The following is a 14488-nucleotide window of genomic DNA, read 5'->3' as shown; positions in this document are numbered from 1 at the left end:
TAAAATCACAGACCTAGCCACAGACTAGCCTTAAAGCTCTGGGATTTCCTGACTTAGGTCTGTGGCTCCTGTGGGAGGCCTGTTCTTTGCAAGAAAGCACACAAACTAATAAAGCAATGAGCTGCCTAACCAGAGTCTTGGCCTCATCCCTGGGCTGGGGAGCACACACGGCACAAGAGCTGTGGCTCTGGACCCCTGTGAGGGCAGTTTTCAGAACAGGAAGTTGAGACAGAGACACAGAGGGAGCGGCCTTACCGGCTTTGGTCCTCCAGGATTCCTCCTCCAGGGCAGCCAATAAGGAGGGGAGCACCAGCTTCACCCCGTGAGCACTCAGGTTGCTCATCACAGCCTTGGCACAGTCATCTGCAGCCTCAAGGGAGGAGAAAAGATGTTCAGGGGCCTCCTCGGCTACGCAAGGGTCAAGGCCTGATGCTGGACCGAGGGTTCTCCTGGTGACCAATGCTCACTGGGAGGTCTACTGCGTCAGACCCTGTGCCCAGGCCCGCAGAGACTGCTGAGCAGGAGAAACATGGTTTCTCACCTCCTGGGGCTTCAGTACTTCACTGGGAACCAGAGGAGTCCGTACCAGTAACCAGTGTCCAAGATGCGGGCAGAGGGCTTGCCAGCAGCAGGGGCCTCGAACCACTGCCAGCCATTCCCAAGTGCAGCCTCAGGACTTACCTCACGCACGTACTGGTTCCCATCCCCGAAGCACAGCAGTAGATGGGGCAGCACATGAACCACGTACGGCTCGAAGAGCTTTCCCAGCATGGTGCAGAGCATCTCGAAGGCAAAGAGGGCTCCTGGGGGAGAAGGCAGGACGGCTGGGAACAGGATGTCCTCTCGGGGCAGCTGCAGGACAAGCTCCCCACCACCTCCTCACCCTCTGGAAAACACTCAGGGCAGCTGTGGGACTAAAGTGGCTGCCCCGTGAGGGAGCAGCCCCTCTGCCTCCCCTGAGCATAAAGGAGCTGAGAACAGGGAGCACTGACAGCTAGAAAGGCAAGTCTCTCTCAGCTGAGGGTGTTGCTGAGTTAGAAAAAAGGAAGTCCGGGCCGCATCAGCAAGGATGGGATGGAATGGCTCACAGACAGCTGCCCCCCTGCAGCGCACACACAAACGCCGGCCTTCAGCAGGGGAGGAAAAGCTGGATTCCCTCCTCTGGCAGCCATGGGGACTGACCTCCCACGCTGGGCGGCACCGAGCTTGGAGACACTCACCCTCTCGGCGGCGGAAGTTCTTCTTGTCCTGGATGGCATCGGTCAGCGCAGCCATCATCTCCTGCTGCTTCAGCGACAGGATGCCCAGGCCCTTTACCAGGCCCGCCAGCCCGTAAGCAGCCCCTTTGCGCTCAGCGTACTTGTCTGACTCCAGCAGCTGCTGCATCAGCCTCTGGATCATCCCTCCAGCGTCTTCCTTGATGGCGGGGACGAGGGGCGGCAAGCAGCTGGCCACGGATTCCTGGACCTGGGGGAGGGGCCTGCCGCGTCAGTGCTGCAGCTCAACCACAGCCAGGCCCTGGCAGCCGATGCAGTCCTCCGCAGCACCTCACCCCCAAACGTCCCCCAGCCCCATCTCAGCCACCGCAGGTCAGACCACACAGGGCATCGGAAAGGCAGATGGTGGTACAAGCTCATGCCTGACCCACATTCTGTCAGGGTGCACGCTACATCTGTTAGCCAGGAGAGCATCAGCCATTACGGTGCTATTTCTGGTCTGAAGAGAGAACCTAGGCCTGGGCAGGTGGGGTAAAACCTCAGGAAGATTAAACCCACTCACAGAGAAAGATCCAGAGAGAGGCATGCTACTGTGCCTCCTTAAAAACAGCCCAAATCTCTCAGTTTTCAAATTTGTAGTCACGGGGAAATGGGGCTGGGCCTTACAGGGCCAGGTCCAAATCAAGCAGTCCCAAAAGATGCTGTCAGTCGTCTTCCAGCCACAGCTCATGAAGCCCGACCAGGGCAGCGAGGCAGTCTGCAGCCAGGGGCCTGGGCAGGCAGCTTGGGAGGCCAGGTACTCTGACAGCCTATTTGACCACAATTCAGTAAACCTGTGGTTTTCAACTGTGCCTTTGAGGAGGACACTCTGGGTTGTCCGAAATGCAAGTCACAGAAAATACATGTAAATGTGTTTTTCAAATAAGAGAACAAAAAAAAATCCTTTGCACTGTGGCTTGGAGGCTGCATTACAAGGCCCCCAAAACATATAACACACACAGGGAGAGGATCAGGAAAAGGCTAACACATCAAGAACAATTTTTTTTTTTTTTTAAAACCTCTGTGTACCCAGGGACAGGTTTACTCTAAATGCAAAAACTGACTCTTAGAAAATGAGTAGAAAAAATGAAAACATCTAAGAGGTCTACTAGAACAAAGTAACAAACTAACTCCCCCTCCAGAGGTGGGTATTCCTGACTATAAACCAGGCTGTCCTGAGACGAGATGACTCCTCGCAGAGAACTGGGCCTTCTGGACCCTGATACCCGACTCTGTCCCTAGCATCCCACTGCCCACCCAGTTGGGGCCCCAGGCCAGGGGGCAGGTACCTGTTGGGAGGGGGTGGAGAGAGCGGCGATGAGCTTGGCGACAATAGGCTTCACTTTGGGGTCACTCTTTTCCAGGTGCTTGGCTAGAGAGCCCATCAGGACCACCACGCTCTGCCGCACAGCGTCATAGCTGGCATCATTGGGTGCGTTCTTCAGAAACTCCTCAAACACCGGCAGCAGTGAGTTGACGTTCTCCTGGAAAGCCAAGAGCTCCAGGAGCCTCACGTCAGCCCACAGGCTGTGCCTGGGGATGACGGTCTCTGCCCGAGGACCAAGCCCAAGGCTGGCTCTGGGACAGGCATCCTAACAAGCTAGCCAGCAGTGCCAGCGGGTTTCCCAGTTTCTGGCAGAATTGCAGCAGACTTACAAGAATTTAACACCCTTTTGGGGGGTCTTTATGACTCAAAAGAAATACAAATGGAATTTTCCACAGGGGCTAGTGCCCTGCCTGGATTTCGAGCACTCAGCATCCCTGCGGCACCACTGCTCAGCCCACCTTGGCCCAGCCTTCTCCCCACCTCCTCAGCTAGCTGAAATCTTTTACCTTCCCATGTGTGTTGAGCGTCGCAAGGGCTGCATCTAACATGCACTTCCGGACGTCTGGGTTTCGGTCGTTGAGGGCATCGGGGACAAAAAATTGAAAGAGTGGCTTCACCTGAGAACTGTCCAAACACTGGGAGAGCTTGTTCAGAGCCAAAGCCAAGCCACACCTAGGAAAGAAGGGAGAGCGTGTCAGGGGGGCAAGGGCAAGCCAGAGGCCTCCTCCCCTGCTGGTGGCACCTATCCCAGTATGTCACTAGGAGAGTGAGGCTGCCAACACCAAACACTGCTTCAGGGGCAGAGCACAACACGGAGCCCAATGCCCTGTGCTTACCCACGGCTGTGCCCACTGGTTTGGGAACGGCCCACTTGTAAAACAGAGTCCTCCTATCTGCCCAGGGTTTACCTCCTACAGGGTGACCTTGGGGAGGGGACCAGCTCTGCCTCTGTTCCCCCAGGTGTGAGTGCATCGCCTACCCCTCTCCCTCCAGGGCAGGAGGAAAGGGAGGTGAAGGAACCAGATGTGAAGGCATTCAGAAGTGGACGTATTCTACAAAGGCTAAGTACTATTATTCTTTCAGCTACAGCAGTAAGGAGGTGCCCAGGGACCTCTACAGAAACAGAGTCTCCCGGAGGAAAGGAGAAACATGTCGTCTAGCTAGCCAGGAGGAGCCAGAACTTCAACTCAGGTCTCTGACTCAGAGGGAGGTCTTGCTGTTTCCCTCTGCTGATCCATTATCCCATGCTGCCTCTTCACAGCACCCAGCCCAGCCAACCTGCCACACCTCAGAAAGCACTGAGTGGTACAAGGCTGAAGCAGCTGTTATACCTGGCTTCCCACTGATCTGGAGGAGATTCTGAGATAACGCGTCCCAAAGCATCCAGCACTGGGGGCGGCCGCTGCAACAGACAGGTTGATCAATGCACTGCAGTGCTCTCTCCAGTAAAGCCAGCGACCCAGGTGAGACAAGAGATTAGGCACAAGCCACCCTGAGCCACAGTGTGGCTCCTGTTTGGAGCAGGTGGGAGGCTGAACAGGGTCCAACCCACCCTCACACAACCAGACCGCGTCGCGGTGCACAGCGACTCACATAGAGCTTCTCCTGGTAAATCTCCATAAGCCTGGCCATAACCTCCGCCGCCTGCCGCGGGTAACGCGCCACTGCTTGGGAGAGGGCTTCGGCCCCGGCCTGCCTCACAGCTGCCTCGTGATAGATGACGTCGTCGATGAGCAAGGAGCAGAGGTCTGGCTGCAGATCTAGGCCCATGGTTGACCAGAGCCTATAGCAGACCAAAGGCGGAGCTGGTCAGACAAGGACCTGCAGCGCAGGCCCTGCCAAACCCGACCACCCGACCCTCTTTCCCTCTGTAGGCTGAGCACGCTGGCTCCAGTTATTTCACGAGGGGAAAGAAAACAGAGCAGGAAAACCAGCCTTCTGACGGCTCTCACCTCTCAGCCAGCTTCCGGATCTCCTCCTCCTTGTCAAACTTGACCACCCAGAGCCTCCGCAGAAGGTTCAGGCCATTCTTCTCATCAGTGTCAGGCGCTGGCAATACCATGTGGAGTTCCAACAGCCCCTGAGAGGGGGTGGGATCACACCGTGTGAGGCATGACCTTTGGAAGAGCCTCTGACCTGCCCGCCACCACCCTGCCTCCCTCTAGAGCTGAACCATCCAAGATGCAGCCACCAGCCGCACGTGGGTCTGCACAGTGAAATCATTTAAAATGAACTCTAACTTTTTCAGCTGCACCAGCCACATTTCAAGTGCTCAACAGCCATACGCTGGCCGGTGGCTACCACACTGGACAGCACAGATGTACATTTCCAGCCCTGCAGAACGCTCCACTGGACAGCGCTGGTTAGGGAGCGCCATGAGTCAGTTCAGCTCATTAGCTGCTCTTCAAAGAGCTTTTCTTTCATGAAATGATAGCATGTAGCGGTAGAATCTTTTCTAACATAGAATTTAAAAGTTGAACTCTAAACACGCAAGTCAGACAAAACCTTAGAAAAAGGACATTCCCTTTGTTTTAAGAAATATTTGCCACATTGCCATTGTTTTTCACATTTTTACCATGGACCAGTGAAACCTCTGTCACAGAGCAATAGCAGGAGCCTGCAGTCTGGCATTTAGGAATCAATGTCTCATACTCCAAGGGGATCCTTTAGTTTTGGGTCCCAAAGCACCAAGAAAAAGTATAAGGTAGTAGGTTGAAGAAATGAACCAATCCTGTGAGTTATATCTGTCTATAAAAGTACCAAGAGCCACATTCCGTTTTAGAAATTAGGTGAAGCCTTCCGCGGTGAAGAAAAAAATAGGCAGTGATACATGACAACTGTTTAGCTGTTCCAATTCCTAGAATGACCCCGAACCACACTCCGTGGCCTCTTCTCTTTGCCTCCAGGACACACTGGTGCATATGTGCGGCATCTCCCATCAGGGCAGCTCGAACAGGGACACTGAGGGACAAGGGACGCCACGGTAGCCCCAAGAGGGAGTGGGCACGCACCCGGAGCGCAGTGTCCCGCACACTAGCACAGGGGGACAGCAAGGCGCAGAGCAGCACGTCCACCTCCTCCTGCTCTGCAAAGGCACAGCCATCCTTGCCACTGCTGCTGGCACACAGGGTGGTCAGGGCGTCTGAAGCCAGAACCTGAGGAAGACATCCACCCGCTGGGCTCAGTTCCACAAATTTTTTTCCTACTATGGGGCCAGGCAGGGGAGCCAGGTGATGGGCTGAGGGGCCCAGGGAGGAATCTGAACTGAGAACGCCCACCCCACAGCCCTACTAGGGCTCAGACCCCAGCGCCAGGCCAAGGCCAGTGGCAGGACCCAAGCAAAACCCCTCACTAGCTGAGAACAGTCAGGCTGGCTCTCAAAAGCAGCCCTTCTGCCCAAGGCCAGAACTGAGGGCTGAGAGAAGAACTAGGACCTGAGGTTGGGGTCATGAACTGAGCCACAGCAAAAGCCAACTGGGAACCAGATCACCTGCAGCTGGGGAGAGCCTGTGCCGATCACCCAAGTCAGAAGGCGCAGCATGGCCACACGAGGCAGCAACTCTGGGCCATTCTAAGAGAGAACAGAAGGTAAGTCAGGGTGAAGCTCCAGGGAAGGTCTGTAACCAAGTCCGGTGGCACATGAAGCAGCAACCTCTCACCCACAGGGGAACATTCTGGGTCATACTGCTGACTCCACTGTAGAAACCCTGTCAGGTTTACAACTCAATGCACAGGAGCCAACCCCAGTCAACCAGGATCTTCAGGGACTAAAAATAAACAAACTCTTAACCTTGGTTGAAATTCACAGAATATGAAATACAGGTGGCCCATAAACATATGAAGAGATACTGAACTTTACAAGTAAAGTAAAAAAATGCGAAATAAAACATTACACCATTCTTTCAGCCATCGCTGGCAAGATTAACACTACGTGAGGTTGTATTAGGATTGGAGAAAAGAAAACGTTTAGTGAGGGTATTGCTCAGAATATGTCACATAACCTAACAATTCCATGCCCAAGAATCTGTCCTATAGAAATGTTCACACAGTGTGCAAGGGACATAAATGTACAAGGGGACACACCACAGCGATGCTCAAAATATGGAAATGTTAGAAACAACCTTAAAATATCAATCAAGTAAAAAGTTAACTAAACCATGGTGCACCCACAGCATAGACCCCCATGCAGCCTGTAAAATTAGATCCATGTGACGTGGATCATACGCATCCGGACACCGGAGGAGACCCAGAGAATATAGTCCCATGAAAGAAGCAGTACAATCCATTTTTGCTTTGCTGTGTTTGTGGGTATGAGTTTTGAATGTGCTTAAAAAAAAAAGGTCCACAAGGGTAGAGGCCAAACTGTTAGCCATAGTTACCTCTAGGGAGTGGCATTTCTCTTTTTGCTTCTGTACTGTTGGAATTTTACTCATGCATTACTTTGGCAAATTTTTAGAACATAATCTATTAAAAAGAAAACTCCTCAATGAATGAGCTCCAGTCTCACAATCATAAGCAAGTCAAAGGGAGAGAGTGATCATCACTATCTTCTGAGTTAGAAACAGAACAATAAATTAATACAAAATCCTTCAACTTCTTTGGGTCAGAAACTATCAGACACAAGAGACCCATAAGCTTCTGTGAGGTCTTGACAACCGCACTGAATAGAACATTTGGGCCCTCCCCACCAATGGTTGCTGCTATAGGTATATGTATATGCTGCATGACCTCCCCCCCAGAATTGTTCATGGGTCGGGAAGCGTCGGAAGCCCCTGCCTCCCCAACCCCCTCAAGCCGAGGGGGAGCCGAGCTCCCCGGGCCAACCTCGTCCACACGCCCTGGTGGGCTGCTGGGTGAGGCCCTCAGCTGGGCGTGGACGGTGAGGATCTGAAGAATCTGGGCCATGCGCTCCTCCTCCTCCTTGCTGTGGTGGGGCATCTCGGTCAGCACCATCTTCAGAAATGGGAAGACTAAGGAGAAGGCTGGCGCGGACAGGGGCGCGGCGTCTGTGAGAGCAAGAAGCAGATGGATCCTGTAGGTCGGGCAGGACCCTGAGCACGGCTGCCTCAGTGTCCATCCTCAGGGCAAGTGGGTGGGGGGAAGGCTGGAGGCCCTGACACCCTGAAGTATGTGGCATGACAAGAGGGATGACAGACAGTAGCCCAGTTCTAAAGCCAGTCTTGCCCCTACCCCAGACACTGCCTAGTTCCACAATGTGAGAGTTAAAACAGACAAGTAGGGGCTTCCCTGGTGGTGCAGTGGTTGAGAGTCTGCCTGCCAATGCAGGGGACATGGGCTCGAGCCCTGGTCTGGGAGGATCCCACATGCCGCGGAGCAACTAGGCCCGTGAGCCACAACTACTGAGCCTGCGCGTCTGGAGCCTGTGCTCTGCAACAAGAGAGGCCGCGATAGTGAGAGGCCCGCGCACCGCGATGAAGAGGGGCCCCCACTTGCCGCAACTAGAGAAAGCCCTCGCACAGAAACGAAGACCCAACACAGCCATAAATGAATGAATGAATGAATGAATGAATGAATAAATAAACAGACAGACAGACAGACAAGTAGCTTCCAATGGCAAGAACTAAACCCTCAATGGGGGTCACAGTGACTCAGAATACCAGGGACCAGACTCAAAAATCGTCCATCCCCCCTTTTTCTGATGAGGAAATCAAGGCCAGGGAGGGAAGAGACTCACTGGAGGCTACAGCCTCAGGAAGCCCCGGGGGACGGGCTGCCGTAGCTCGTGCAATCCCTGCACAGTTCATACCGCCTCGTGCCCTCTGTCCGTCCTGTCCCTTACCTGGTTCTCCCTTGCCTGCCCTGCTGGTGATGGCGTGACTGTGCAGCAGGGTCACCGCCCTCTTCACGGCCACCGACAGCTCTTCCTGGCACCATGACTTATCCAGGGCACATTCTGGCTTCAGCAGGCGCAGAGTCACGTGGCTCACCAAAGTTCCTGTGTCCAAGAGAAGGGACCCAGCAGGGGATGACCCTCGCAAAGACACAGAATCTGGCCCAGGTGCAAACCAGGGACCCAGGGCAGAGATGCCATGTCCCTCTGACTTAATAGTAATCAATTCTGCTCTGCCTAAGTATCCTCAACCTAATTTCTCATTTCATCTCCATGACAGCGCCAAAGGGTAGGCAGTCCGGCAAGGAGATACCCTTCTGACACTAAGGAATTAAAAGTGCGCTGAGAGGAGGCATGAGCCACCCAAGGGTTATTCAGTTGGGAGTTATTCAGCTCTATCCATGTGGTCCTCCCACCTTCCATGCAACAGCGCAGCCAGCCAGGTAATACTTCTGGCAGGTTCTATGTGTACCGCCTGACTCCAGCCTCACCCTAAAGGGAACATACCCCTCAGGCTCAAGGTATGTTCACCCTCAAGGTCGTTAAACAACCCATAAAGTGAGGCCTCCACAATTCCCAGCCACCCCACCTGGTCTTTGTTTCTCCACAGCCAACAGAAAGCTAAAGGCCACAGAGACCTCTGGTCATCCACACGTGGCCGCTCAGGAGCTCTGGGCTACACAGACAGGCCACGTGGCACCAAACCATCCCACTGCCACTGAATTTAAAACTGCTACAGGGCTTCCCTGGTGGCGCAGCAGTTAAGAATCCTCCTGCCAATGCAGGGGACAGGGGTTCGAGCCCTGGTCCAGGAAGATCCCACATGCCGCGGAGCAACTAAGCCCGTGCGCCACAACTACTGAAGCCCGTGCGTCTAGAGCCCTTGCTCTGCAACAAGAGAAGACACCACAATGAGAAGCCCGTGCACCGTGAAGAAGAGTAGCCCCCACTCGCCACAACTAGAGAAAGCCTGCGCACAGCAACGAAGACCCAACGCAGCCAAAAATAAATAAATAAATAAGATAAATTAAAAAAAAAAAAAAAAAACGCTACAGAAAGATCATCAACTAGCATCTAAAACTTGGCCCTCAGAATGAAGACTCAGAAGACATAAAACGGGAGAGCGGAGGCGGCACTGTGTGCTCCCAAGGATACGCAGCTTGAGATGCCCGAGGCTGCATCCATAGGAAAACAAGTCAGTAGCCTAGGTCACTGCATGCCTCCCCACGAGCACTCGGGGGCATCTCTATCCACCCCCATCCTGCCCCAGGGTCATGCCCACAGCCAGCCAACAAGGACTAACCCAAAGCCTTGAGCCTAGGGGTCATGACACAGGCAGCCAAGGACAGGAAAGGGTTCTTGATCCTGGGAGCAGCGAGGGGAGATTTCAACAAGGGCAGGAAAGAGTCGACCAGGACAGGGATGTACTGGGTCAGGCCGGACGGGTTCTTGGCCAGGATGGTGTCCAGCAGTCCTAGCGCCGCCTCCAGCTCATTGTCCAGCTGTAAGCAGAGTCACCCCAGAAGGCCAGTGAGCGGGGCCCTGCCCCAGGCGGCCCAGCACTCTCGTGGCGCAGGCGTGTGGTGGCAGCACCTGCTTACCTCCTGCAGCCGCCTCCGGACCTGCGCCTCCTTGTCCAGCTGGGCCTGCAGCATCTCCTTCTGTTTGCTGGTCAGCTGCACCTCCTCTTTTATGCCTTTCTTCTTCTTTATCTCCTGAAGGGAACAAGCAAAGCAAGTCCATCTCCAGGGAAGGGAACTCCCTCCCTCCCAGCAAGCGGGGCACGCTCAGCTCCCCAGTCAGCACCAGGACAGCTCTACGTCTGTGACCTGGCCCCCCAACCTGCCATGTGGCCTCCCCTACTCCCACAAGTCCACAGCCACCTGGTTTCTACAGAACAGAGAGAGCAGTAGAGAGGCGATTTCTTGCTGGATTCTCTACTAACAAACACAAGAAGGGCCTTTATACGTTAGAGAAATGAGAAGTCCCTCCAGGTGCTAAAAAGGGTACTCTGGTAGCCATGCAGCTTCAGCCTCTCCTCCTGCCAGCCCGTCCTACAGACACTCTCTTCCAGTATAAGCTAAAGCCTTGCAAAGACCGAGAGCACTCATTCATTTGATAAGTCTTTACTTAGCACCTACATGGTGCCAGGCACTGTTCTAGATGCTGGGGAGACCGTGAGAACAAGACCAAGTCTTTATCCTCACAGAGCTGAGGATCTAGTGGGTGCAGGTAGACAACGAACAGGGAAACAGATACATAAACAAGGTGACTTCAGATCACGACAAATGTTATGAAAGGAATAAATATGATGCATAGCAAATGAGAAGAGGCGCGCTGTCTACTCTGGATAGGGTGGGCAGAGGGGTCACCTCTCCGCGAAGGGGATATGTGGGCAGAGATGTGGAAGACAAGAACCCAGCCTTGTAAAGACTGAGGGAGGAAAAAAAACAAAAAACCGAGGGAGGAGCAAACAAAGGCTCTGAGACAGGAAAGAGCCCTGTGTGCTTTGCTCCTGTCAGAACCAGTTCTGTCACTGCCGAATACAGCGATGAACCACGCCCAGCGGCTACACTGTGCCAGGCCCTGTGCCTACTATCAGGAGGACAGATAGGTCCCGGCCTTCCAGGAGCTGGGGGGACAGGCATGGAATCAAGCAACACCACTTAGCAGAGGAAATACATGAACTACTGCCAGCAGAGAGAAAAATTTGTTTTCCTTGAGTTGGGGGTAGAGAAAGCTACCCGAGAAAGGGCAGATAAAGAGTGTGGCAGGAGGACTCAGGATCAGTGCGGAGGTCGGAGGAGCGTGCCATGGGTCAGGATGACCCAAGGGACCAGTCTGAGGCCACCCCACGTGTGAGGCCTCCATGTACCCACCTCCTTCAGCTCCAGCTCGATGATCTGCTCCTTGAAGGAGTAAGCTTTGTTCTCTCGCTTCATGTTGGCCTTTTTTATGCTGTCCTGTTGGGCACTGAAACACCAAAGCAGGTGATCAGCCAGGTTCAAAACAGCCACCAGGCCCTTCAGCTTCCCGCCAGCCATAAAACCCCAGCTAGCTTTTAAGTCATATGCACCAGGAAAGTGCGGGATACTCTACATGCTCTTGTATCCCGGGCCTAAGTACTGTGCCTAGAACACAGCAAGCACTCCTCCAATGAGGAGTTTCATTTTGTTTCATTTACTCCTCACAAGACCCGACAAAGGACACATAGTCTCCATCTGACAGGCACTTCTCTGGTGGTCCAGTGGTTAAGAATCCACCTTCCAATACAGGGGACGCAAATTCAATCCCTGGTTGGGGAACTAAGATCTCACATGCCACGGGGCAACTGAGCCCACGCACCACAACTACTGAGCCCGCGTGCTCTAGAGCCCACATGCCACAACTAGAGAGAAGCCTGTGCGCGGCAATCAAGAGGCCGCGCGCCGCAGGGAACGATCCCACGTGCCGCCATTAAAGATCCCGCGTGCTGCAACTAAGACCCGACGCAGCCAAATAAATTAATTAATTGAAAAAAAAAAAAAAAAGGAAAGAGAAAAAAAAGAAAACTAAGACTTGGGGCTATTGAGCCCATGAGTGGGGGCTCACCTCTGGATGATGGATTTGTCGTACAGCTCCCCGGCAGGGGTCTGCATAATAGCAAACTCCTCCCGTGTCACCTGGCACAGCGCTGGGTTCTGCACGGAAGCGGTGATGGTGCTGATGAGCTGAGGGAGGACCCGGTCTGGGGACAGGATGGAGAGGGAGCCCATGGCATTCATGGAAGACTGCCAGACAAACACAGACACGGTCAGTGTGCGCCACGGCTGGCACTGGAGAGGGGTCCTGCCAGGCCTAAATGCCCCAGGCAATTGGCTCCCCTTCTTCTTGCCACTGCCTGCTCTTTCTGAGCACTGCCTACTGGAGTGGACAACTATAGTGTGTGCCTGCCTTCTCAGCGAGCTGTACCTACCTGGTACTAGCACTCTGATTTGGGGGGCACATTCCTCTCCCAATCTCAATCTCTGTGGTTCAGGTGGAGCTGACCCCACCCTCTCCAGAGGTGGGCATGTGACCCAGACCAGAAGGATGGGCCCCAGGATAAGCACAAGACCCAAGTCAGGTCAACCAGGGCAGTAAGACCCCATGCCAGCTGAAATGACTGGAAAACGCAAGCTTTTCCCACTGGAGCTGATGGAGGACAAGAAGTAAGCCTGGAATAGCTATCCTGCTACTAAAAAAGGGGAGACTGAGAATGGAGCCCATACCGTGGAAAGCAGAAATGGTACACAGATGGATGAGACAGAGAGATGGACAGAGAGCAGGAGACACACCACCTACAAGGTCCTGAAGACACCTGAGTCCCTGTCCAGTCACATCCTGGGTCTTACCAGTTAGATGAGGGAACAAGCAAGTTCCCTCTTGTGCTCAAACTAGTTTGCATTTTCTGCCACATGAAACCCAAGGGTTCAACCCACTTTTCATCACACCTTCCCTGTTTCTCTGAATCTTCCCTGTCTGGACTCTGACCTGAGACCAAAACCAGCTCACACGCCAATTACCTGGTTCAGGGGGCTCTGTGTGGTGATCCTGGGAATGATCTGATCCAGGTGCCTGGTAATGAAGGCTTCCGGATCGATCTTCATCCTGGCAAGAAGTGCTGGCCACAGGCCAGACTGCACAGCCACTGAAGGGAAGGGGAGCTCTTTGAGGCCTTCTGCCCGGCCTGCTCCTACAACGTAGTCCCCGCCCCTCCAATACCCGCCCCAGGCACGCACCTAAGGACGGGTGGTGGGAGATGATCAGCATCTCCTGGGCCAGCTGTTCCGTGTTGGTGACATCACCTTCCAGCCCTGGCACCCCAGAGATGATGCACAGAGCCTCCTGCAGGACCCGCGGAGGCACGTAGGCCTTGCCCGCCTCAGTCACCTCCCCGGCATCGGTCACCAGAGCCTCTAAGGGCAGCACCTGTGGGGAGACAACACATGAGCCCCACTGCTCAGAGCCCCGTGCAGGCCTGGCACACAGGAGATGAAGATGCCAGGGAGGCAGCTGCCTCTCATTCGTGTTGTTCTCTGGGCTCCCTGCTGCTGTGGATACTGACACCCAGTGCCCTGCACTGGGACCCACAGGCTATGAGATGGGCCTGGAAGAAAGCACCTGAAACAGCCCACAGGGGGAAAGAAGGCAACAGACACTGGTCCAGGGGACCTACCCTGAGACTGCAAGTCTGTCACTGGCCCACATCCCTCAAGCAGGCTTAGGGAAGGAGGGAAGCAGTGAAACAGGGAACAAAGAGCACTGAAATTAGGAGCCGGGTCTTGCGGGTCAACTCCCAGTTCTGCCACCCCCTGGCTGGGGAACCCTGAACAAGTCATTTCAGCTACCGGAACCCTGGACAACTCATATAAAATAAGTGTAGTAAGCCTGTCAGCCTTTTAAAGGCATTGTGAAAAACTGAAAGGGACAATGGGTAGAAAACACTTTAAAAATTATAAAGTGCTTTAAAAATGAAGTGTTTTCCCATTACTCAAGAATAAAAAGGTTGAGCTACATGTCATAAAACATGGGAAGAAAGAAAAGCATCTGAAAAGGAAAAGGAATTATATGAAACAAGGTGTTACCCAAACTCCAGGGCAGGGCAGAAGATTCTGGCATCACACAGAGTCTGAGTGAGTGAGAACAGCCCAGGAGCAGTCTAGTTAAAATCCCACAGCATAAGCAGGGTCAGCTAAGGGGGTCTGTGAGCCCCAGTTCTGCAGCCCAGATGCCCTGACCTTGTGAGAACTGAGGACAGTCTTCAGCTCCTCCAGGAGTCCGCAGGCCAGCTTGAAGCCCCCGAGAGCAGACAGCAGCTTCCGAACCGTCTGCTGGGCCTGCCTGCGCACGTGCCAGGTGCGGCTCAGGAGCACCGCCACCAGAGCCCGGTGGTACTGCCTGCAGCAGAGGGACAGGGCGTCCTGGGGGAAGGCCAGGCATAGGGCTCTCCACAGCCAGCCTCCCACCCCTCACACACCGCCACGTCTCAGGATCCTGTCAGGGTTTGTGTCACTTGGCCCAAGGAGAAAGGTA

The 14488-nt window shown here is 54.0% G+C and overlaps 1 protein-coding gene across 1 annotated transcript in view; it reads right to left on the bottom strand.

Moving 5' to 3' along the window:
* The window catches only part of GCN1 (GCN1 activator of EIF2AK4), a 56643-nt gene that overhangs the window by 20447 nt on the left and 21708 nt on the right, over window positions 1–14488 (bottom strand). Inside the window, exons 18-36 of the mRNA XM_082417364.1 lie at window positions 14194–14353; window positions 13195–13384; window positions 12979–13103; window positions 12026–12204; window positions 11314–11407; window positions 10036–10149; window positions 9738–9936; window positions 8384–8539; window positions 7408–7589; window positions 6074–6154; window positions 5595–5738; window positions 4536–4663; window positions 4177–4366; window positions 3915–3985; window positions 3090–3255; window positions 2546–2740; window positions 1221–1467; window positions 682–803; window positions 256–370 (exon numbers count right to left, since the gene is read on the bottom strand). Coding sequence (XP_082273490.1) covers window positions 256–370; window positions 682–803; window positions 1221–1467; window positions 2546–2740; window positions 3090–3255; window positions 3915–3985; window positions 4177–4366; window positions 4536–4663; window positions 5595–5738; window positions 6074–6154; window positions 7408–7589; window positions 8384–8539; window positions 9738–9936; window positions 10036–10149; window positions 11314–11407; window positions 12026–12204; window positions 12979–13103; window positions 13195–13384; window positions 14194–14353 — 2858 coding nt within the window. The remainder of the gene's footprint in view (window positions 1–255; window positions 371–681; window positions 804–1220; window positions 1468–2545; window positions 2741–3089; window positions 3256–3914; window positions 3986–4176; window positions 4367–4535; window positions 4664–5594; window positions 5739–6073; window positions 6155–7407; window positions 7590–8383; window positions 8540–9737; window positions 9937–10035; window positions 10150–11313; window positions 11408–12025; window positions 12205–12978; window positions 13104–13194; window positions 13385–14193; window positions 14354–14488) is intronic.

The sequence above is a fragment of the Balaenoptera physalus genome, assembly GCF_965194825.1.
Source record: "Balaenoptera physalus genome assembly, chromosome: 12".
Lineage (NCBI taxonomy): Eukaryota > Metazoa > Chordata > Mammalia > Artiodactyla > Balaenopteridae > Balaenoptera > Balaenoptera physalus.
The sequence above is the reverse complement of the archived record's forward strand: the minus strand, read 5'-3'. Positions and strand labels throughout refer to the sequence as shown.